At 34.5% G+C, this 25,793-nt stretch overlaps 1 protein-coding gene across 4 annotated transcripts in view; it reads left to right on the forward strand.

Moving 5' to 3' along the window:
• Positions 1-25,793, forward strand: part of LOC129949610 (uncharacterized) — a 50,506-nt gene that overhangs the window by 16,067 nt on the left and 8,646 nt on the right. For all 4 annotated transcript variants that reach the window (XM_056061173.1, XM_056061174.1, XM_056061171.1 and 1 more), the window contains exons 3-5: positions 4,651-4,786; positions 4,877-6,186; positions 12,718-12,756. In XM_056061173.1, the coding sequence (XP_055917148.1) occupies positions 4,651-4,786; positions 4,877-6,186; positions 12,718-12,756 (1,485 nt within the window). The remainder of the gene's footprint in view (positions 1-4,650; positions 4,787-4,876; positions 6,187-12,717; positions 12,757-25,793) is intronic.

Here is a 25,793-nt window from a genome sequence, read left to right on the forward strand (position 1 = left end):
ATTTGTTATATAGACATTTTTGTTTTTAACACTGCAAGTGTTCTTTTATATTTTCAAAAAAAGTATACAAAAAACACTCATTTTAAGGAAACGTATGTCTTTTTATTTTTTAAGTAAAAACATATCACTTTTCGATTGCACCTGAGCAGTTTTGTTTTTTGTTTTATTATAAAAATCTTCAGATTTAGTAAGATGAACATATGTATGCATCATCTGAGGTTTCACCTTTTGTTTCAATAAAACTTCGAATATTACCAAATGCAGCTGTCATATCATTATCGTTGGGTTTTTTCGAATAAATTCGATTTTTAGCATTGTCATCTAATGACTCCGATTCCTCATCCTCAGATGTAATAACATTCAAAATTATTTCGTCTGAAGGGATCTCCATGGTACATAATCGTCAAATGTAAGAGGATAATCATCACTTGGCATCCAAAATATTTGATTTGTATTCTCATCCCTGATCTATAGCTTCAAGAACTCTCTGTAAGAATCGGTGACAATACTAAACTTTTAAATTTTGAATCACGCCTTGATCCATTGGTTGGAGTATTGTTGTTGTATTCGGTGGGAAAAATTACAACTTTATTACCTTTAAATAAATCTGAACCATGTGTGGGTGCGCCTGACAGTTATCAAGAGAAAATAAAACTTTCAGTCCCCGTCGCAAAAATTGTTGGTCCTCTTTGATTATCCATTTTTGGAAAAGTTCACCGGTCATCCAAGAGTTCTTATCAACTGGCAAGGACTGGATTTCTATTATAACAATAATAACAACGAAGCCTTGCACTTTTCCCAATCACTAAAAGCTTTAACTTTTCATCACCTGCCATATTTGATCCAACCTTAAGGTTACTCTCTCCTTGCTTTTTTTTCTTCGTGACACTTTTCGTTTTTGAAATCCAGTGTTTTTTGAGAAAGACATTTAAAAAAAAAAGACCCGTTTCGTCTACGTTAAAAACATTCTCAAGGCTGTATCGGTCCAGTAAATTTGGAAGCGTATTTTTGATCCAATTTTGGCACACTTCTTCATCTACGTGAGCCCCTTTCCCACTCACAGTTTGTTTGTTTTGTTTGATGCCGTATTTATACAGATTTTTTGATTTTAAATCAAAAACAAAACGTTGTGTTGTAATTTACTAACTTACTGCCTTTAAAATTATGCTGTCCCAAAGATTCAGAAAAAAATTAGCTTTTTATTTGATAATAGAGCCCGAGATTGGTAAATTCCTTTTCCTGTTTATCTGCACTCATTTTAACATTGCTTTATCCACATTACCGTATTTTGTTTTTCTTAGTTTTTTTTGTGGCCTCTGTTTGAACTTTCTTCGGCAAACTTTAAAATTTTGCATTCGTTCTTTAAAATTGTCGATTATGTTCTAAAATATACACCAATTTTTTCTGCAACATCTTTTTTCTTTTCTCCCCTTTTAACTTTTTCAATCATCGATAACTTCTCTGATAGCGAAATAGCTTTGCGCTTCGACATTTTGGCAACAATTCTCGAACTCAAAATGCCATGCCAAATCAAACAATTCACCTGTTGATATGCATAACATTTCTACACACATTCACTTCAAGAAAATTCTTCCCAAAACGGGGAGTTCCCTTTTAAAATAAGGAATACAAATCATGGTAAACTTTCTTTTCAAATTTGAAAATTGACATTTCGTTATAAAGAAACAACTTTTCTTTCGGGCCACAAAATTAGATTCTTATAAAGAGAATCTCGTTATAAAGAACCCTAATTCGTATGGGATATTTCTTAAAGGGAAGGGGAACAAAATGAAATTTGCTATAGAGAGAATTATAAGGAAGTTCGTTATAAAGAAGTTTGACTGTATGCATAATTTTGGAAAAAAAAATCAATTATATTTTTTGTCACCTCCAACATTTTTTGGAGAAAAATTTAATTAAGTCCGTAAGTTTTAAACATCTAATACTCGTAGAATTCATAGAGCTATGGAATTAAAGGCTTATTTTTCAAAAACCAAAAACCTCACAAATTGGTAAAAATGAACTAAAATATCTTGAGAATAATTTAACTTCCTGAATTCAAAATTACCTAGTTTTGTAGAGAATATTGTTACCAAAATTTTGAAATAATTTTAATGAATTTTTTTATTATTAAATAAACACTTTCCAAAAAGTTTGGTAAAAAGTTATTTTATATTATTTTATTTTTCGCTCGAAGTTATTTGATTGTTGTTGATTTTTATATAATTTTGTGTGAGAAATTCGAAAACCTGCAAAAATCAACTTACATCTTAAAAAAATTCAATTTCTGTTGAAGTATTTTGAGAACAAACTTTCTCTATCTTTTTTGATATTACCTTAAAAATAAATACATAGAACGAACAACACAGTTTTTGACATCTGGTGTGAATTAAAAAAAAAATAATCGACAGTTTAGTTGTTTTACAAAAAAATATTAACCTACTAAATATTAATAAAAATGGATTTTGATATCGAAAAAAGATATTGGCGCAAAATTTAAAATGTTTTACTAAATTGTAAAATCGATTTTTAAAAATTTACAAGGCTTAAGAGATGATTCAGCTGATTTTAAAAAATTTTAACATCTTATTATCTTTTAATAATTTCTAAAATTAAAATCACGGAGCTGCTACTATAACTTTTAGCAATTTGAAAAATTCATATGACATCTGCTCAATTATTCTTATAAGATCAGTGGTTGGAATGGTCGAGTTAGTAGTTGGAAATTCCAATTAATAGGTCCGTTTAATACCCTTTAACGTTTTGTTTATTTCTACGAACTGTCACTTTTTAGACATGTTTGGATGCTTGTTTTTTTTTAATAAAAGGCAATTAGCAATTAACTAGTTAGCAAAGGTTTACAATTTTGGAAAATTCTAGAAAATTGCTAAATATTAGGAAATTACTATCTAGTGAATCGTTAAACTTTTAACAATAGGTTCTTTAAAATTTTGCACCATAGACTTTAACTTATTTCACCCGCAAAAAATAAGCAAAACATAATGCCAAAACTGAACGTCAGAATTACATCGACAGCTTAAACATAAGTTATTGATTGCATACTTTTCAAAGCTTCTCAAGTAACAATTTGGTTTATTGCAAGATAGTAAGTATTTTAAATGTCACTTATAAGAAGTTAGGAGTTCTAGTTTTTTTTCAGTTTTTTTTACACTAAAGAAGTCACCAGACAATTAATTTTTTTTCTAAAGGCTGAATTCATAGAAAAATTCCTTAAAGGCCTTCGAAAAACCTATAGAAGTTTTTCCACATAGTAGAATAGAAACTAACTAAAACAATTTGAGTCCTGTCAATTTTAGGAACAGAAATTTTACTGTAAGGCCTTTTAAATTTGTAATTCCAATTTGCACAAAAAATAAACTTTTTAAAATATATTTAAGACCCAGAAATATGTTTTAAAAACTGTTGTTTTTTTAATTCCTTAAGAAAGGCTCAAGTGAAATTTGTATTAAAACAAAGAAATTGTTAACTTCACATGGGAAATTATTGTAATGGGTCCGATTTGTCAAATTGAAAATTTTGACATTTCTCGACGTTTCAAGGTCCCTATTTTTTTACCATAGCAATTTGAAGAAAAGGTGAAAATTTTGGTTAACACTAAATATCTTACGAACCAAAACGCTTGGGACTTGAATTAAATTTTATATAATATATTGTAACGTAATATCAAAGAAGTAATTTGTTTGAAAAAAAAATCCATTTAACGGTTTTTTTTATAAATCAAAACAAAATGCAAAAAAAATTCTTCACAAAAAATTAAAAACCGAAAAAAAATTAACAAATTAGTTTTCGACTAAAATATCTTTTCAAAAATTGTAGATATTGGCTTTAGACTAATGTTATCTTATAAAAAATATTGTTTCCAACATTCGGTCAAATTTTGAAAAAAATCCAATTGACAGTATTTTTACAAAAATATAAAAAAAAAACAATACTAAAACTTGGTAAAACTTTTCTTTCGACTCAAATAGTTTTTCAAAATTAAAAATATTGGCTTCAAACTTATTTTATTGCACAGAAAATATTGTTTTCGATGTTCAGTAATTTTTATATAAAAATCCAAGAGTCCGTTTTTTCTTAAAAAATAAAATCTACAAAAAATAGTACACAAATTTGGTAAAAATTGGTACTCGTATCAAGAAATGTATATAGACAAACTTTTAAGCAAGACAAATCGAAAGACGGGATGGGAAGTTATAAGTGTGGGTCGCATCCCAGCCCCTTTTTATTTTTATTTTTCTAAACAATCAAAAATGAATACTTCCTTTTCTTCTACTTCAAAAATGTATCTTAGCTCTTTCAGAGACATTTTTACTTTACTTGTTGTTACATAAAACGATTAAACCATGCTGCTTCAGCCTCTTCTTAAAGTATCGATGCAACTCTATTTGTTTAAAGATTGGTTAAAATCACTCAATTAACTTCCAGACATAAATTATGCAACAACTTACTTACGACTGTACCCTGACATCAGACATTCTTCCGGCACATTGTTGTTAGTTACATCACGAAGAATCACTTTAAACAAAGAATAATTGGTTACTTTTTTACGTTCGAAGAAGCGGCGACGTTCACCACCTCTTTTATCCGAATTAGCAAATAATTTCAATTTCATTCCCAATTCGATTTCAGATTGTTTCGAGCGAATCGCATTGGAAGCAATGTTGCCATTTGAGAAGACCTTTCGCACCGAAGACACAAACTCATTGATGGCCTGCAAAGAGATGTGCATCAGAGCCGGTGATAATTGTCAGGCGATATCTTTTGGGTTGGTCATTATTTAATTCAAATATACACAAAAGCTTATAAACAATGTTTTATTCATTGATTTGTTTATTTGGTTATTTTTATTTTGCAGTGTCCATCGACGTGGAAATGGCACCTGTCAGCTGTCATCGGAGAAAATCGACTCGACTGGATCACGCCCACCCGGAACAATTTTCGATCCCGACTTTGATTTGTATGCACGCAAAACAAACTGTTTCGATTTACATGACAACACGATACCAATAGCTTCGGATTCGTACAATCAGCAGCAGGATCACGGTCCTAGCAGACCTACTTCGGTGGCGGGATCGCCTATTTTAATTGTCAACTCATCCCCAACAACGCCTGAAGAACAGTTTCACATTGAAACCGATCGGTATCCAGCTCCTCCCACACCCACTGATGTGTACAGTACGAACTATCCAACTTCAGTAGACAACTCAGGCTACCACTCAACAAAAGGTCCTTCGAGTACCTATGGCAATGGTGGTGGCGCGGGTGGAGGCGGTGGTAATGGTCAAAATGATGACAAATGGGTTAACTCCGGTGGGAATGGTGATCGGATTTACTTCTCACACGACGTCTATCCATTGTATCAATATCCGATGCTCTACGAGCAGAATTACCCCTCACCGAATCAGGAAGTCTACTATCCTGGGGGCTATGCACAAAATTCCCCCACCTTGGGAGATCGATACAAGCCAAGCTATCCAAGTGCAGATGATCAACAGCACCACGACCATCCCCGACCAATATTTGGCTTGGGCTATGGCAATGGGTACAGCTATGGGAAGCCGGTTAAGTATGATACCGGTTCCCGTCCAACAACTCAGGACTCCCATGTTTTCTCACATCTTCCTGACAATAAGCCAATTCCTCCGGGTGACTCAGGTTACACGAGACCCATTCCACCGAGTGATTCAAGCTATTCAAGGCCAATTCCTTCCACCGACAGCAGCTACACCAGGCCAATGCAACCAAGCAGTGATTCGGGATACACGAGGCCAACAAAATCTGGTGGAAATGGTGGCACTAGGCCCAACTATGACGAAACCACCTCGTCTTATCTACCAAGGCCAGGAAATGGTGGGTCATCGGGTAGCTCAAGTGCAGCTGACACAATAAAACCCAACAATGGCCTCGATTATACGAATAGACCTGATCCAGCGTATGGAAGTACTCAGCAGTCTTCACAAAGCGGAGGCTATGGCGGACAGCCTATTGGACCTGTTGTTCGACCACCAAAAAAAGACAGCAGTCCACGACCAGGTTATGGTTATGTCTCGCAAGGACAACAAAGTGAATCCAATGGCGTTACAATTCAGCAGCAAGGGTATAACGATGATAAAATGATTGCAACCTTTTTCAATCCCGATGACTATGGACAAGGAAATCGAAAAAGTAAGGAAACTCAATTATTATGTATTCTTTTAAATATTATAGCCTATAACTTTTACAGCTTCAGTTTACCTTTAGACTGGCAAAAAGTAAAGTGTGTAGATTAACTTTTCAAAAGGTTGAACAAAAAAGAAAGTATACTTTTCGGCACTTTGCACAATGTTTGTTTTTTGTTGTATTTCTTTTTGCTGCAGGCTAATTATTATTCAATCTTTTGAACCTTTTGTTCTTAACAACCGTTAAGTACATCAAAGGTAGAGGGGAAACTATGCTAAATACTTCAAAACATGGACATTAGAGCTTATAATTATTTTTAAACTACATTTCACTTTGCAATTTTGCAAAGTGTTTCTTTGGCAAGGTTAATTTTTCATAACTTTAACTGATTTCAAGGGCACAAGCTTCCAATCCTGCCTTGGGTATGTCACATGAATTGTAAACTTATAAATACTTTGACAATTCGCAGCTTCTTGAAATCACCATAACGGGTGTTTTAAAATTGACGCAAGACTTGTAGTGGATGTCATATGTGTATGACAAAGTATTTGAAACCCTTGAAAACAAAACAAACTTGACAGCTCATAGTTTGGGTTGATAAAAACAGAGGATCGTTTTTTCTAATGGCTACCGCAACGTGCAAAAGGTACGACTTTCCTGTAGAGTTCTTATTTTGGTACAACCAATTTTTAAAATTAATAATTAATAATAAAATATTAAGAGAATAGTCTTAATATTAAAAAAAACTGTGGAAGATGTGTGTAGCATTCTTTTTACATGACCAACCTTTCTGTTGTCATTTTTTTGTATAGGGTTGCCACTACTTTTGTATTCACAAATGACGTATAATTTAAATTTTGCTCTAATTTCTGAACACCTTTTTGGCATACATCCTAAAAACAGTTAATTAATATTCGGGTGTTAAATTTTGAACATTTCCCAAAATTTCTAAAGACAAAAAGAATTTAAAAAAACGAAAGTAACTTTGAGTAATAGATGAATCAAGTCTAAAGGCAACGAGTTTATTAATTCGGATTTAACTTGACATTTTATGTCACTTTTATATTATGTCACATTTTTATAGAAAAATATGAGCAGAACAAAGAACTGTCAAAATAATGCTTCCCATGGTGAAATTTTTGAGTGGTTCTAATGATATTTTGAAATAGAAATAGAAAACTGCAACTTGTTGTTTGTCTAATTCTTTTTTTTTTGAAAGTCGTAAATGTCAAAAACGTCATATTTCTTGTAAAATAACTGTCACATTTGTGTTTTGACAGCTATTTAATATTACTTTGACTTTCCCCTTTCATACAATGTACTCGTTGAACTCCACTGTCATTTCTCAGAAATACTGGTTCTTAAATACAATTTTAAAATAGAAAAATTGGTTAACAATTTTTTCCGCAAGTCGTAAATGTCAGAAATGTCATATTTCTTGTAGAATAATTGTCATATTTGTGTTTTGGCAGCTATTTACCATTACTTTGACTTTCACCTTTCAGAAAATTAACTAGTTGATTTCGACTGTCGTTTCTCAGAAATACTGATCTTTAAATACAATTTTAAAACAGAGAACTGTCACATTTGTGTGTTGACAGCTATTTAACAGTACTTTGACTTTCAGAAAATTAACTAGTTGATTTCGACTGGCATTTCTCAGAAATACTGATCTTTAAATACAGTTTTAAAACAGAGAACTGTCACATTTGAGTTTTGACAGCTATTTAACAGTACTTTGACTTTCATAAAATTAACTAGTTGATTTCGACTGGCATTTCTCAGAAATACTGGTCTTTAAACACAATTTTAAAACAGAAGAACTGGTTTTAAAAAAACTTGTTCTTGTGGTCTTTCCATTTAATAATAACTACGAACCTTATCAATTAGTTAGGTTTTAGAGAAAAATAGACCAATTTTTAATGTAAAATTTTAAATCCAACCGAATTCCTGTTAAAAATGATTGAAGCTTCTGATTGTTAAAAGACACAAACTTACTATTTCAAAACCTTGTTTCACCATCAAAATACAAATTTGAATGACAATTTTTGAAAAACTTGTTTTATTTATTTAAAAATAATATTAAATAATACAATATATTAAAAAAATTTAGTTCTTTCTAAAATTATAAATGAAATTTTGATAACTTACATAAGTTGGCGCTACAGTCCGCTTGCTTGCTCGGTCCCTATCTTAATGACTCCAGTTGCGTGAACAAGCTGGTTTAGGTAAACTTCCACTTATACAAGCCAGATGATCCGGGGCCCTTCTATGCTGCTCTGTCTTTCGGGCATGGATTCGAAGACTTTTCGGGTTGAAGCATTTATTTCAATGCGCTCTTCGTGACCCACCTATTTCGGGGGTTGGACTTTTATAGTTTTGCCTTAGCCTGCATGGTGTAAATCCCGTACAGATCGTCGTTCTATCTTCTCCTCCACTCACCTTCTATGCATATGGGACCGTAGATCACACGAAGAACTTTTCCCCAAAAACGACCGAAATTACTTTTGTTTTGGTAGAGACGTTCGGGCCCTTTCTTGATGACAAAATGTACTTTATTTTGCACTCAGTAACCGCTAAACCCATTTTTTCCGCATCTGTATAAATATTCACAAAAGTATCATTGGCATTATGATGAATTCTTTCAATTTTGTCAGCAGCATATGCGACTAACTAGACAAACTTTGACGTTTGAGCTCTGCTCTATTTTTTCAAGGACGAATTCACATGGTAGCGCATCACTTCGTCTTAAGCATCTTTTGACATCGAAAGGTTCGGTGAAGTTGTTTTCAACTTTTATAGATACGTTTACGTTTTTTAAGTTTTTTAATCACTGGCCAAATATTAGATGAATACATTGATAGCGAAGAAATTGAAGCTGTGTTAAACAAAAAAAAAAATTTTCAACGATCGGTCACATTTTTACACTATCATCTATAGTCACAGCGTTTAAGCACGTTACAAAAAGGTTTTCACGTTTTTCGTTGACTTTAAAGCTGCTTTTGACCTAATCAATAAGAATGCTCAAGTAATTAGAGAGATGTACACGGGTAGGAATTAATGTAAATAAATGTTCAAATGGTAGACATGTGTATTCAAGAGGACACAAACGTCCACAGGTTTTTCTCAAAACCCACATCACTCCTAATCTCACCTCCCCGTGGTGAACATTGGGTGCCTAGTACCTCAACTGGAGATTGGGTTTCAACCCCAGTGAAAAGTTGTTGGGAGCAGCAAACGAAAGAGGGGGGAGAGGTTTTTTCCATGATGGCACCTCTCCTTATCCAGATGATAGCGGAGGAATTCCCGAGATGTAATCAACGGTGGCGTCTACAGTTCCAGTAAGGTTGAACTACTTAGTGAACACCTTATAGGACTTATTCGGAGCTCAGGCTTACAAGGAGCGTTTTTATCCGGCTCCCAGTCCTTGGAGTTATACTTAGGTTCTGGCCCTCCAGGTTGGCGGTTGTGCCGTCGGGGTGACTTCCTGGCCACGTAAAAGCTTCATAGTTGCGAAGTACCAACAAGCCTTTTATACGGACGGATTTACTGTTGACAACCAACGCAAACGATTTAAGGACAACGAACTTCGGATATGCACGTTTAATGTTAGGTCCCTTAACAAACCATCGAAGAATTATCGGAGCCCTAGACTGCTAAAAAGCAGACATCACCGCCATCCAGGAAATACGATGGGATGGGCCGGGGAAAAAAGAGGATGAAAAACTGCGATATTTACTATGGTGACTGCTACCACGAAAACCAACAGCGCTTATTTGGATGCGGCTTCGTCATTGGAGCAAGACTTAAGCAAGAAGTCTTGAGCTATAGGTGCATCAATGAGTGCCTCATGACCATACGCATCAAGGCTCAATTCGGCAACATTAGCCTGATATGCACCCACGCCCCACAGAAGAGAAAGACGACAACACCAAAGATATGTTCTTCGAGATCTTAGACAAAAGATATGAGCAGTGTCCTAGCTACGTTATTAAAACTGTCCTGGGAGATTTTAATGCCAAGCTAGGAAGGGAAGACATCTTTGGTGGAATAATCGGGAAGAACAGCATGCACGAAAACACTTCCGACAACGGATTCAGGCTCATAGATTTCGCTGCGGGGTGAAACGTCATGGTAGCCAGTACGCGTTTTCCACACCTCAACATCCACAAACGAACTTGGACTTCTCCAGATCAATCTACCATCAACTAGATTGATCATATTGCGATCGACGCCAGACACGCTTCCAGCATCATGAATGTACGAACTTTTCGTGGAGCTAACATCTACTCGGACCACTACCGTGTTGTATCCAAGGTAGCACTTCGGATTTCTAGACATAAGGCAAAACAGGGAGGTGCTGGGAGAAGGTACAACGTCGAACAGCTACAATTGCCAGAGATCCCCAAATCCTTTCCGACTGAGTTACAAGTTACCTCTCTCGAAGCTCTCTGCCGCCAACACAATTTATCGAAAACCAGTGGCAACATTGCCAAGATGCATTCAGAGAAGCCGCCTCTGATGTGCTGGGTTTCAAACAGCCACCAACACAATGTCGGCAGGCAAATGCAGCCAAACAACAGGCACGCAAAGCGGCGCTGCATAAAAGGACGAGAGCTGCTCATGAGCTCTCTGAGCAGAAGAGGCAAGAGGAACACCGACTTCTCAGAAGGAAAAAGAGAGGGCATGATAAGCGTGTTGTCGAAGATGGTGAGAGGCTTAAAAGCAGGAATGAAGTTCGAAAGTTTTATGAACAGGTGAAACGAAATTCACAGGTAAACCTAGAACCGTAGGCTGCAAAGACGAAAGTAGAACCCCAGTCAATGCTGAGGATATGGAAGGACCACTTCTGCAGACTGTATAACGGCGACGACGAACTGAATTCCGCTGTCAGGCAGGATGATCCATTCAACATAGACGACGAAAGCCAACAAACCAGTCCTCCCGACTTAGACGAAGTAAAGATTGCCATATCTAAGCTGAAGTCTAATAAAGCCGCTGGAGCTGATGGCTTGAATGCCGAGCTCTTTTAAACAGCTGGACATAAGTTGGTTAGGAGCATAAACCAACTTATCTGTAAGATATTGTCTAAAGAAAGCATGCCCGATGAATGGAACCTCAGTATTCTTGGCCCGATCCTGAAAAAAGGATAACCTCTCATTGCACCAACTATACAGGAATCAGTCTACTTAACATCCTATAAAATATTAAAGGTTGGAAACAACTCAACAGACCCTTTCGATGTCAAAAAAGGATTTAGACAAGGTGATGCGCTGTCATGTGATTTTTTTAGCATCGTGCTTGAAAGAATAGTGCAGAGCTCACACGTCAACACTAGAGGCACTATCTTTCAAAAGTCTGTTCAATTACCAGCATAATGCTGATGACATTGACATAATCGGAAGAACTCAGCGTGGTTTCAATGGGGCTTTTGTGAGTATTGAGGCAGAGGCGGCAAAAATGGGTTTAACGGTTAATGAGGGCAAAACAAAGTACATGCTGTCGTCAAGAAAGGACATACAACACCGAGACGTCTTGGTCAAAACGTCACCATCGACAGACGTAACTTTGAGTTAGCCAAGGACTTCGTCTACCTAGGCTCCACTGTAAACGTAGAAAACAATATCAGCGCTGAGATCAAACGCAGAATAACTCTTGCTAACCGCTGTTTCTTTAGACTAAGAAAGCAATTGAGTGGTAAAGTCCTCTCTCGAGGGACCAAAATGTTGCTATATAAGATCCTTATCATCCCCGTCCTTCTATACGGTGCAGAAGCATTTACTATCTTACAGTTAAGTTAGTGCATGGTCCTTACGAAATGATCACAAGCTTCTTTAAAAAGCTTGTCATTACGGCATTGCCTCTAGCGGCTTTGCGGCTTTGTTAAAATGTATACGTTCATTGAAAACACAATTGAGAATTGTAAATAATAAATTAACATTTTTTTCACACTCTTAAAAGTTATTTTCAAAATATTGCCACTGTAATTTTACTGGTACCAGAAACCAGATTTTTAAATGGATGTTTTGAATTTTGTATTAAGCTTCAAGATCTTTATTTAAATATATTAAACAAATGTTTTTCTTCATGAAGCTTGAATGTTTTCTAGAAAAAAGTTCATAGCCAACAAAGTGTCATCTCAAGTTAAAATACTTTCTTGTTTCTACCAACTTTTTAACCTTTAAGTCAAAATTCCTTACAAGTTTCTTAAATGAGCCGTGTATTTTGAAAGTGGCATAAGTCACTTTTGTTTTAAGTCGAGATATTTAAGATATTTGTTATACCGTTAATTACCAATACTTCTCTCGAAGAAATCTCAATAGTTCTCAACTTATTGAGCGCAATTTAAAAATGAAAAGATACCGTTCAATTGTATTTAGTGTTGCCATCAACTCGATTTTTTTGAAAAAGTGACTTATGCCACTTTCAAAATAAACGGCTCAAATGTTGCTCTTTTTTTTACTTGATGTTTTAAGAAATTCATTTACTTTAAAACAAAGACTTTCCTAATTTAGTTTTTTTCCGTATCAATTTCAGTGGGGCAAGCAGGATCCTATCCAAATAATCCAACCAAAGGTAAGTTTAGTCAATTTTTTTTACAATTGTAAGTTAGGGTACAAAAATGTTATAGTTATTTGTATTGCCTTTGAATGTAGGATTGATGCTAAGGAACCATTAAAAAAAATCATCTTGTCATAAAATATTTTAAGATTATTAATGTTTGCTTCATGCTTTGCTAATTTGCTAAAAATAGTAAATGTTAGTTTGTTTGTTGATGATGAATAATTTTTGTTTTTACATAGAAATAAAAGTGACGGATTGGTACTTATTAATTTTGCCAAAAAGTGACGCATTCATACTTTCATGCTTCTGTGAACTTAATTTTTGCAAAAAATTAACCAAAAAAAACCATTTGTTACTAAGTTCTAGTTGATTCATACTTGATATGATATGAGCTCTCAAATACACAACTTTAAAGCATAACAAACTTATTTTTTTAATCAGAATTTAGATATTGCATAAATTAAACTATCGCTACGATAACCTACGCGACGACAACGGTGCGAGGTCAAAACATCGCACAATAATCATCGAACCATTTTTTATCAACCGAAAAGTTCAATAACACGAAATATTCAATATTGTTTGTCTATTTTTAGAAATACATTTTTTCATATGACTCAAAATATTTACATTTCTTTATCATTAATAACACAACTACATTTGATTTAAATTTGATTGATATGAATTAATTAATTTCTACAATTAATCTTTATCGTATCAATGTGACGACACACCTTCCAAATCAGACAATAGTAATTATGTAGAGACAGAGGTAATTTACTGCCTTTCGTCTGATTAACCAGTCTGACCCAAATTTAAGACCTAAACTCAATAGGTCAGTACCTGAACAATAAATAAATTGTACTTCGCATAAAAGTAATATTATATTATATCTAAAACCATTTAATGATCCAGCGGAAGCTACGAAGTCAACAAAAACCAAACAAAAATAAAAATAAAAATAAAAATAAAACCAACCGCGTGCTTAAGAGCGATTAGATTTTGAGATTGGTTCCCACATTTTATGTGGGAGCCTTATAAAGTTGCAATTTATTTATTGGTCAGTTGGTTATTCTTTCATATCATTATTCATATAGTCTGAGAAGAAGGGTTTAATATTGTATATGTCATTCACTTTGTCTGACTTTTAGCAAAACGTCAAATAAAATTTTAAGAAACTTGTTTATCACTTCTCAATGTCAATTCCTCGTAAGAGGCAGTACCCGTAAAAAATACTTGATGTGGCATAGGCAGGGATCGAACCCAAGACCTCTCGCATGGCAGTCCAACACACTTTTTTTTAAATTCATTTTTATTAATTCATTCTTAAAACTATCTTAAAGCTAGACAAAAATTCATAAAACTAACATAATTCACTATAACTTACAAACACATTACGGTCCCATACGGACTTTCTAAGTTAAACAATGCTAATTAATTCTAATGCCTTTCAGTTTTATTTTACTGCTAATCATTTTATTTGTTTTTTGTTTATTAGAAAATTAAAAAAGAGGGTGGGACGCGACCCACGCTGATAACTTCCCAACCCGTCTGTCGATTTGTCTTGCTTAAAAGTTTGTCTCTATATACTCGTATCAATTTTTACCAAATTTGCGTACTATTTTTTGTAGATTTTATTTTTTTATGAAAAAACCGACTGTTGGATTTTTATATAAAAATTACTGTATATCGAAAACAATATTTTTTGTGAAATAAAAAAGTTTGAAGCCAATATTTTTAATATTTGAAAAGCTATTTGAGTCGAAAGTAAATTTTTACCAAGTTTTAGTATTGTTTTTTTAGAGTTTTATTTTTTGTAAAAAAACTGTTAATTCAAAATTTTCAAAATTTTATCGAATGTTAAAAACAATATTTCTTTTAAGATAAAATTAGTTTGAAGCCAATATTTCAAATTTTTGAAAAGATATTTGAGGCGAAAATCAATTTTTACCAACTTTTGTTAATTTGTTTTTGGTTTTTAATTTTTTGTACAAAAACTGTCAATTCGATTTTTTTCAAAGTTTTACTGAATGTTGACAACAATATTTTTTGAAAGATAAATGTAAATTAAATCCAATATCTCAAAGTTTTGAAAAGATATATGAGCCGAAAATCAGTTTTTACCAACTTTTATTAATTTTTTTTATAGGTTTTTATTTTTTTGTAAAAAATCTGTCAAAACGATTTTTCTCAACATTTTTTCAGAATGTTGAAAACAATATTTCTTATAAGATAAAATTAGTTTGAAGCCTAAATTTCAAGTTATTGAAAAGTTATTTGAATCGATAATCAATTTTTACCAACTTTGAGTATTATTTTTTTATAAAAAAAACTGTCAATTCGACTTTTCTTAAAATTTTATCAGATGTCAAAAACTTTATTCATCGTTGCACAAAATTGTTTTGGAGATGAAATCATATTTTAGTCGTAAGATTTTGGAGGTGACAAATTTGTATTTTTTTTTCAGTTTTTTGATTTATAAAAACAACCGTTAAATCGATTTTTTTCAAAAAAAAATACATTTCCTTGATATCACGTAACAATATATTATATAAAATTTAATTCAAGTCTCTAGCGTTTTTGGTTTGTAAGATATTTAGGGTTAACCAAAATTTTCACCTTTCTTTCAAACTGCTATGGTAAAAACACCACTCATGAAATTTTCTTGAGAGCCCTTTCTGCCTTATTATCTGTATAACAAAATTTATTTGAAATCGATATCTCTTCTGGTTCTTGAGCTATGGACGACGAAAAAAACGTCACGAACTTACGAGGGTACGTACACACGCACGCACAGACATCTTTCTAAAAATCTTTTATTTCGACTCTAGGAACCTTGAAACGTCGAGAAAAGTCAAAATTTTCAATTTGACAAATCGGACCCATTACAATAACTTCCTATGGGAAGTTAAAAAAAAAAAACTAATTTCAATATCTTTTTTTTCTTATATTTAGTTAAAAACTACATAAAATAAGGTCCTTAAAATACAACTTAAAACTACCTATAAACTACTTAAAACTAGAACAACCACAGCAGGAAATCTAACTAACTAACATTTTTTTTGTTTTTCATTTTTTGTTTTTCTTTTATTGTCCCTATTTCATGTTTTTTATTTTTTTTATTAAACCTAAAACTATAAAACAAGTATGTAAGCCGGCCAAGGCTTAAAACCCCATCCCGACTACCAACTATCAAGTGCCGATTGAAGCCACCAAAACTGGTTCTCCTGCTTCACCCTATCAGTTCGGTCCCGTTCGGACACAGCCCTTCTGAACCGAAGCTCTGCTCCGCCTTGTGACATGACGTCCCGATTGTACGGGAGGCGCCTATCCACGGTTCTTCGTCTGACGTGGTAGATTAACGGAACTGCCAATCTATCCTGTTTCAGACCGCATTTGTCTAAAAAGAGGAATGCCTCTGGTGGAATAAAGCCACTCAAGCGTGCAATCTCAAAATACTCGTCTTTCGGATAATACGCGCCGAAAATTAAATTGTTGGTCGAAGAAATTGCTCTTGCGATGTGACCTCGAACGAGTTTTATTACGAAATTTTCAATTGTGTTGATTCGAGCCCCGTTGTATAGGACCTCGTTGGAATAGTCATGCATGTAGGAAGATTCGGCTATTTGATATAAGCTGGTACACCATCGTAAACACTGCCGCTCGAACACCCGAAACTTCTCCATCTGGGAATGTGCAACGTTGAACCACACAGAACAACCATAAACGATTATCGGTCGTATAAGGGCCATGTAGCAAATTACCTTTACTCTGAGGTCAAGCCGACAGCTTTAAAACAGCCGTTTCGTCAGAGCGAAGGCTCTGATCTAACTGATCTACTGATATAGGAATTTCACTACACTTTTGCTCGCTAATCGCTGCCCGTGAAGATCAACAATGACCATCCTGCGCCAATTCTTGTACGTATTACTCGTGGCCTTAGCCAACGGAGTCAGGAATAGAATTGTGTCTGATTTCTGGAGATTTATTTTCAGTTTCCAGTCATCGCAATATTGAAACTGAATCTTGTCGAAATCAAACCTCAATCTTTCGGGTCGTTCTGTACTCAATTAGATTGTTGGCGTACGCAATTGCCTTTGTAAGACCACCTATCAGATCGCTGGTGTAAATGCTGAAGAGAATCGTCGAATTCACCGCTCCCTGTTGAAGACCATTTTTAATTAAGAATGTTGTGGTAGAACTTACATTGCCACTTTTGACAAAAAACTTTCTACCGTTAAGCATATCATAAAGTATATACAACAAAGGTTTGCTTATGCCAAGCCTGCTCAGTTTGAGTTAAGGACCCTCTAACAGTCCAACGCACTAACCATCATGCCACGGGTACTACCCCATCCCTACAATTATTTTCACACAGGAATGGTTGAGAGTTGTAAGTCACTAGGCCCTGATTCTCTACCGACAGTTGTACATACCGATGACGACTCCGGCCTAAAATCCATAAAACAAATTTATTTGGATGCATTGGTCCCTCTTGAATCTCTCTGGGATTAATGTCTTCAGCAATCCAGCAGTTTCGCTAATTCATGTACCCATTCATCCAAAAACTTGCCTCATCGCTTAGGATGATTATTTGTCCGAAATTGTGATGAACTTTCAACTGTTCTAAAATCAAAAAGTTTTAACATTGTGTTACTCTACGATTAAACTTTGTTTTTAACTGATAAATAAAAACACATTTTGACAGCAAGTAAAAGAAACAATATGTCTGCCACGAGCTGTCACAATAAACCAGTCCCTATTGGAAACCCCTGTATCACCCCGAAATAAACATCTGCTAGTGTCTTGAAAAATAAATAAATAAAATGTCCAAAAAAATCATTGCTTTAAAAAATCACGACTTTAATTCTCTGACTATACGCTTTAGCTTACAAACAAAAAATGTGCACAAGAAGTGTCATCGGGTAATTAGAGCAAAGCCAAATTAATGGCGCACTAGCACTGCAGTTTAGTAAAGCCTACGTTAGATGTCAAAATTGTTATTGAGTCTGTTTTTCTTTCTTCTTTTATTAAATAGGTACGAACCATCAATTTATGGGATACAGAAATGACTTAAAAAAAACAAAAACCTGACCATAATTTGCCGATTTTCTAGCAACGAAATAGTCATTAAAATCAAACAATAACAATAATTATGTCTCTTATGATTGTTGAATGATGATGTTGTTAATATAAATCAAGAAGTTCTCAAAGCATAAACCTCTTATGTCAAGGGAAGAGTACCAAAACTATCTTTATCAGTAAATCTTTTTTCTTCTTTTATTATTTGTATTTTCTATTTTTGCAAATAAGGAAATTAATTAAAATGATCAGTTAAATGAGGTCTTTATAATTCTTGAAAGAAAATAAAATTTTAAATATGCAGTACTTTTATGCGCCATGTTGTCGTGTTAAGGTGGGTTTTGTGATGTTCTCTTTTTTTCAAACATTTCATTGCCACGGATGACAGTCATGTGTGACGATAATGACATAACCTAGCAAAGAATTCGCGCATAGGTTTCTATTGTTTTACTTAGTTATGGTGAATTATTATTGTGCCTGGTGAATATGAACACCATTGGGAGATTTTTTTAACATACCTACAAAGTTTTTTTATTTTGTGTACATTTGATATCAAGTTGATTTTAGGATGGAATTGGGGCCTTACGAACTAAGTCGCAAAAGAGCTAAATCCAACTTGACGAAATGAACTGGCTCTCATTCAATATTTTAATGGAAATTAATTTTTAAATTGCGCCCATTTTATCAGCTGTTAAGTTAAGTTTAGTTTGACATTTTAACATAATAAGACTGCTCCTAAATATATGTCCCACAGTTGGGACATAAGACCCAACTGGAAAAAAGTGATATTAAGTTCGTTTGCATTGTTTTCAATTAAAATCATTTGAAAAGTTTGGTATCCTAATCGAAAACGCCTCCATTCGGTTTTGACGAATTACTACTTAGTTGGATTAGAAATCACCTTTCGGACCATTCAATAGAACAAGTATTGGAGATTCAAAATACAAAATAAATGCTGGTATGCCCCACGGTACTGTTCTGTCTCCGATACTTTTTTTTCATTTTTATTAATGATATCCTGTCTGAAACTTATAATTCAGCTTTTTATATTTGTTCTTTGACTCACAACCCTCCTCTTCGAGAATGGATCTTCAATGCCAATTTATGATAACCTCATTTAATTCTGAGCTCTTGGGCAAGACATATGAGCAGTGCCCTGGCTATGACATTAAAATTGTCTTAGGAGATTTTAATGCCAAGCTAGGAAGAGAAGACATCTTTTCTGGGATAATCGGGAGATACAGCCTGCACGAAACTACCTCCGACAACGGATTCAGGCTGGTCGATTTCGCTGCGGGGCGAGACGTTCTGGTAGCTAGTACGCAGTCCACGCATCTTAATATCCACAAGGGGACATGGAAATCTCCTGATCAATCAACCGTCAACCAGATTGACCACATTGCGATCGACGCACGACACTTCTCCAGTATCCAGGATATCAGAAAATTCCAAAAGGCCAACATTGACTCGGACCACTACCTCGTGCAAGCCAAAACAAGGAACTACTGGGAGAAGATTCGACGTTAGACGGCTTCAATCACAAGAGAATGCCATTTCGTTTTCCGATCGAGTCTCTCATAACCTCTTAAGGAGTCCTATGCTTCCTGCATTAAGCATTGAAAACCAGTGGCAACATTGCCTTGCAGCCATCAGAGATGCCGCCTCTCAAGTGCTAGGTTTCACACGGAAACCACAGCGAAACCCCTGCTTTGACGACGAATGCCGGCAAGCGCACGCAGCGAAACAAGAGGCATACAAAACGGCGCTGCACAAAAGGACTAGAGCTGCTCGCGAGCTCTACGAGCAGAAGATGGGAGAGGAACACCGGCTTCTTAGATGGGAAAAAAGAGAGCATGAGAAGCGCGCGATCGAGGAGATAGAGGGATGTCACAACAGGAATGAGATTCGTAAATTTTACCAAAAGGTAAAAAAAACCTCCCAAGGGTACCAGCCACGAACCGAAGACTGTAAAGACGATCAGGGGAACATCGTAGTAGAACCGCAGTCGATGCTGAGAATATGGAAAGATCACTTCTCCAAATTATAAAACGGCGATGACGAACCGAATTCCGCTGTAAGGGAGATAGAACCACTCTACCTCGGCGACGCAGATCAACAATTCCGCCTACCCGAACTTGACAAAGTGAAGATAGCTGTATCTAAGCTTAAGTCAAACAAAGCTGCTGGAGCTGACGGCATCGCCGCCGAACTATTCAAAGCAGCGGGCGATGACTTGGTACGGAGCATGCACCAACTCATCTGCAAAATATGGTCGGAAGAAAGCATGCCCGATGAGTGAAATCTCAGCATAGTGTGCCCGATACATAAGAAAGGAGACCCTCTAGACAGCGCAATGTTAAATAAGAAAGAATAAATCGAGTAGAATTTATTTCGTTAAAAAACTTGATTCTGCTTATTTTTGTTAAAATAGTATTTTCCACTATCCATAAGTACCACTTGCACCAAGCAGACTTAAAATTTTAAAATTCTCGGAATGTTTATAACCAACCACGTCTTACAGAAGGATCACATACGCTAATTCGCCAAAAAATGCCGCAAGGAGTACGGACCAATAATTCCACCAACCCATAAAGCACACCAAACTGTCAGTTTTTTTTTTGATGTAATGGAGCCTTAACATACGATTGAGCATTATCATCACGGACGTTTTGTTGCTGTTGTGTCCATTCAACCAAAAATGGGCCTCATCGCAATACGTACATACTTCGAACAGAACCATGATTTTCAAAATAAATTTGCACAACTTAGAATAATGTTAAAATGTCAAACTAAACATAACTTAACAGCTGTTAAAATGGCTGCCAGTTCAAACAGTGCTGCCAAATTTAAAAAATTAAAAGGCACACCGCTTCGTGTGGTTTAAATTTGTTTCTAAAAAAACTGTCAATTCCATTTTCTAAAAATTACACCAAATGTCAAAAATTGAATTATTTGTTGTATAAAATTGTTCTGGAGGTAATATATAAGTTTCTGTTGATTAAATGTGACAAATACATATTTGATTGTGTCAGTTTAAATAATGAAATAAATTTTAAACTTGATGGAAGTTAGTTCCATGGGATTTACTTTATAGGACAATGACTAAGCAAAAATTCTAGTTTATATAGAGTCTAGAAACGCTGGTTTAGTCAGATGCACACTTTCAGCTCTCATGTGGATTCTTAAGTAAAGTAAATGCATCAGCTACAAGATCATTCCAACTGACTTTGACTAATAACTCTGAAACACCATCATATGATAAGATCATGTATTTTGCTTACACTGACCTAAAAGGTCAATCAAACACCAAAAAGTTGCGCCAGACAATTCAGTGCAGTTTGTCGGAACGAACTCAAAAACAACAACAACAAAACATTCATTGTTTTTAACAGCACAATATTAGAATCTTATCTTTAACAAAAAGAAAAAAAAACACAAGTAAAATTTGCATAAAGTTCTTAGCTTTTGAGATTGTACATTGGGTTGGTCTAGAGGTCTTGAAGTAGGTACTGTAAGTTAGTCTGACTATAAGTACTTTATTATTTTATTACCAAACACAAAACGAATCTGACGGATGAAGTGCATTGGGTAACCCGGAGAAGACGGAAACATGTATATTGTATGGAAATTTAGTTTTTTGTTCGTTATTTTTACCTGTCAGTTATATTTTTAATGTTGCCCTATGATTATAGATTGTGCCTAGAAAAACAAAAAAAAAAATAAAATGATGAAATAATGTTTAGCTTTATTAATGGTTGTATTAGGATATGATTCAGAACTTATGCTATACGAGTTGTGTGCATATGGTAGATGGCGCTGTGATGATAATGGTGTGAATAGGAATTTTTATTTATTAGTTCCGAGAGTGAAGTCACATGGCAGAGAAATTGAGCAAGTAAAAATATTAGACATGAACGTTTCAACATATAAAACCTTGAATGGTTAAAGACTAATTGAAAATAGTTTCGAAAGTGTTGCATTTTAAAATTTAATCATTTTTCTATGACACCTGTCAAACAAAAAAAACTAAACTTTCAGAAATTTTGACAACGATGTTGAAACGTAATTTAATATCAAAAAAATTGCGAAAGACCGGTCTCAAGAACCTTAACCGTGTGAAAAGTAAAAAAATAAAACATTGACTCATTAAGGTAAAAAGAAAATAGCTAGATTTTTATATAATAATTAATGTCTTTAAAATATGAACATGTAATTATGATTAAAATCTATAAAAGAAAATGGTCTAATTAAGCTGTTTATATGTATTGTTTTGATAACGTGTCTAAGTCAAATATAAGATAATCTGATCGTTTTAAACTAACGGTGAAGCTACTTTGAAGTAAATCCAAATAAAAGATAAAAGCATAATGGTCAGCCAGATTTGCGGTACAAAAATTTTCATTTTCATAAATTAAGAATTTTGTTTTTGTAATTTTATAAATATGACACAGAAAAGATATTATTCTAAATCTTGGCAAAAAAGTGAGTCATAGTCTTTAGTAAGGAATTTGATATCAAATGAGAAATTAATTTTATGAGACTTGAATCCGTTTTGCTTTTTGGTGTTATTTAAACATTTGTCACACCAATTTCCAAAATTATGATTCTTAGCATATAAAGGGTGATTTTTTTGAGGTTAGGATTTTCATGCATGAGTATTTGACAGATCACGCGGGATTTCAGACATGGTGTAAAAGAGAAAGATGCTCAGTATGCTTTGACTTTTCATCATTAATAGACTTACTAACGAGCAACGCTTGCAAATCATTGAATTTTATTACCAAAATCAGTGTTCTGTTCGAAATGTGTTTCGCGCTTTACGTCCGATTTATGGTCTACATAATCGACCAAGTGAGCAAACAATTTATGCGATTGTGACCAAGTTTTGCACTCAGTTTACTTTATTGGACATTGAACCAACCACACGAATGCTTACAGTGCGTACAGAAGAGAATATTGCGTCTGTTTCTGAGAGTGTTGCTGAAGACCGTGAAATGTCGATTCGTCGCCGTTCGCAGCAATTGGGTTTGTGTTATTCGATCACATGGAAGATTTTACACAAAGATCTTGGTGTAAGACCGTATAAAATACGGCTCGTGCAAGAACTGAAGCCGAACGATCTGCCACAACGTCGAATTTTCAGTGAATGGGCCCTAGAAAAGTTGGCAGAAAATCCGCTTTTTTAACGACAAATTTTGTTCAGCGATGAGGCTCATTTCTGGTTGAATGGCTACGTAAATAAGCAAAATTTCCGCATTTGGAGTGAAGAGCAACCAGAAGCCGTTCAAGAACTGCCCATGCATCCCGAAAAATGGACCGTATTTTTTCAAAGATGCTGTTGGACGCAACGTAACGTGAATTGCGATCGCTATCGTTCAATGCTAACAAACTTTTTGTTGCCAAAAATGGAAGAACTGAACTTGGTTGACATGTGGTTTCAACAAGATGGCGCTACATGCCACACAGCTCGCGATTCTATGGCCATTTTGAGGGAAAACTTCGGAGAACAATTCATCTCAAGGAATGGACCGGTAAGTTGGCCACGAAGATCATGCGATTTGACGCCTTTAGACTATTTTTTGTGGGGCTACGTCAAGTCTAAAGTCTACACAAATAAGCCAGCAACTATTCCAGCTTTGGAAGACAACATTTCCGAAGAAATTCGGGCTATTCCGGCCGAAATGCTCGAAAAAGTTACCCAAAATTGGACTTTCCGAATGGACGACCTAAGACGCAGCCGCGGTCAACATTTAAATGAAATTATCTTCAAAAAGTAAATGTCATGGACCAATCTTACGTTTCAAATAAAGAATCGATGAGATTTTGCAAATTTTATGCGTTTTTTTTTTTTTAAAAAGTTCTCAAGCTCTTAAAAAATCACCGTTTACAAAATTTGAAATGACAAAATGGCTACCTTAAATTCTTTATTTTCTAAATCAATATGACTTCTCAGTTTCTGACATTTCAAATAAATATGTCAGATCCCCAGATAAAGACTCGTTTGATTTGTTATTTTTTCACCAACTGTCACTGTTAAGATGTGTTTAGATGCATTGTTATTAACCACAGGCATTAAGTATTTACTAGCAAATTATTAATGTTATGATTTCAAGGTATGTATTCATCACATTGTAAGTATAAAATCAAAAAAGGAACAGAACCATTTAATCAAATTAAAGGTATCTCGGAAAAAAACTTTTAACTTACTAAAATATTATCAATAAATCTAGAAAATTAAAGCAAATTTCGCTGCGTTAACCGTAACGCAGGGGACTTACATTCTGCCAAAATAGTACCTTATGCTAAAACTGTGTTAATATACAGCTTCCTAATTGCCTATTTGTCACTTTTAAAGTTGTCATCTTTTGACATTTAAAAAGTAAAAATGACTCCATTACTTAAAATGCAATTATAGACGCCTAAAGAAGCCTTTTATTATATTATGGAAGAAGGGATCTATGAGGTTCTATAATTTTACACATTTATAATTTTTTTTAAAGAGACAATATTTCGCTTTTGAAATTTTGACATTAACAATCGTTCTTGAAACCAAGAAAATAATACCAATATAACAAGATTTTTACTACAAAACTTACTTTATCCGCAAAAACCCTAAACAAAACAGTTTAAAAATATTTTAAATTTTCAAGAAATCCCATCATAAATAATAATTTTTACAAAATCATATCACAATCACAAAATACCAACATATAACAACTTTACCCGTACTCTTGCTTCATTAATCTCTGGCAGTTTCCGGTGTTTTCTTACATATTTGTTTGTATATCTCTTAATCATATCTCTGCTATAATAACAAGACAAGAACACAACTTATCCATCTAAAAAAACAAACATCAACCATGAAAAACAAGCAATAAACGTACAACCAACAACCAAAAAAAAAGTATAATCGAATATGGTAAAAACTTAATTCTTTGAAAACCAAAAGTCTAAGACCTTCCATAAGCCGCCCATCGCCTTCACCATCGCCATCGCCAATTCGCTTGCTGATAGATTTCAATTCAACACTCGATGTGGTGAACCTTCGCTTCATCGTCATATCAATAAAATGAAAAAAAAAGATTATTTGTTCATAAACGTACGTTGATTGTTAGTTTTCCAGCGTTTAACCCACCCAAACCACAAACGAAAGACAGGTATGCATCTTTATAGCAAATGCAAATGCCAACAAATTAACGGCAGCGACGCATGGCGGCGCTCGGCGGCCGGCCTCAACAATAAAGAAATCAAAAACATTTTTCGTTCTTGAACGGTCCATTCAGATTTCTTGAGATTTCTACGTTATGTTTGTAAATGGTCGCCCTCGAAAAGTCTCTTATTGTGGAGACAATAAGTTGCTGTTTTTATTCTTGTGCTTATTCTCGAAGGCAAAATGTCAATTTGACAAACAGTTCTTATCTTAAAAGTTTTGCATAGAAATCAAAATAAATGAAAATCCTTTGAAAGTTCATGTTGACCACTGACTTTTTATTAAACGTGCCCAAAAGCCCTGTCATGAGTCAAGTATCGATACTTCTATAAAAGAAGCTTTTTTACTATCATCATGATCTTCTATAAATTTAATAGAAACAACGTAATTTTATTTGACAGTCATTGATCCACCCTGATGCAGACGTGCCCTATATAGATTAGCTTAATTGACGTTTATTTGTCAGGCAGCCATCAACAACAACTACCAACAAAAAACAGTTAAAATAACAACTGCTAATACAGTTGAATAATTCACTCAAACTCATCGAAAACGAGAGTGATTTGACGTAAGTTTTGCACAATTAGTATTGTATTATGCTGTCATTATTGGTGGGGGTGCAGCGGCCAAGCGAAGAGTTTACTATTTTATGTCATCATATCGCTCCACCATGATGAATCAGAATCAACATATACCTTACCTACATATATATAATTTCTATTAGTTGAATCAGCTTAACAGAAATTACTGCAAACAC

This window comes from Eupeodes corollae, chromosome 3 (genome assembly GCF_945859685.1).
Source record: "Eupeodes corollae chromosome 3, idEupCoro1.1, whole genome shotgun sequence".
Lineage (NCBI taxonomy): Eukaryota > Metazoa > Arthropoda > Insecta > Diptera > Syrphidae > Eupeodes > Eupeodes corollae.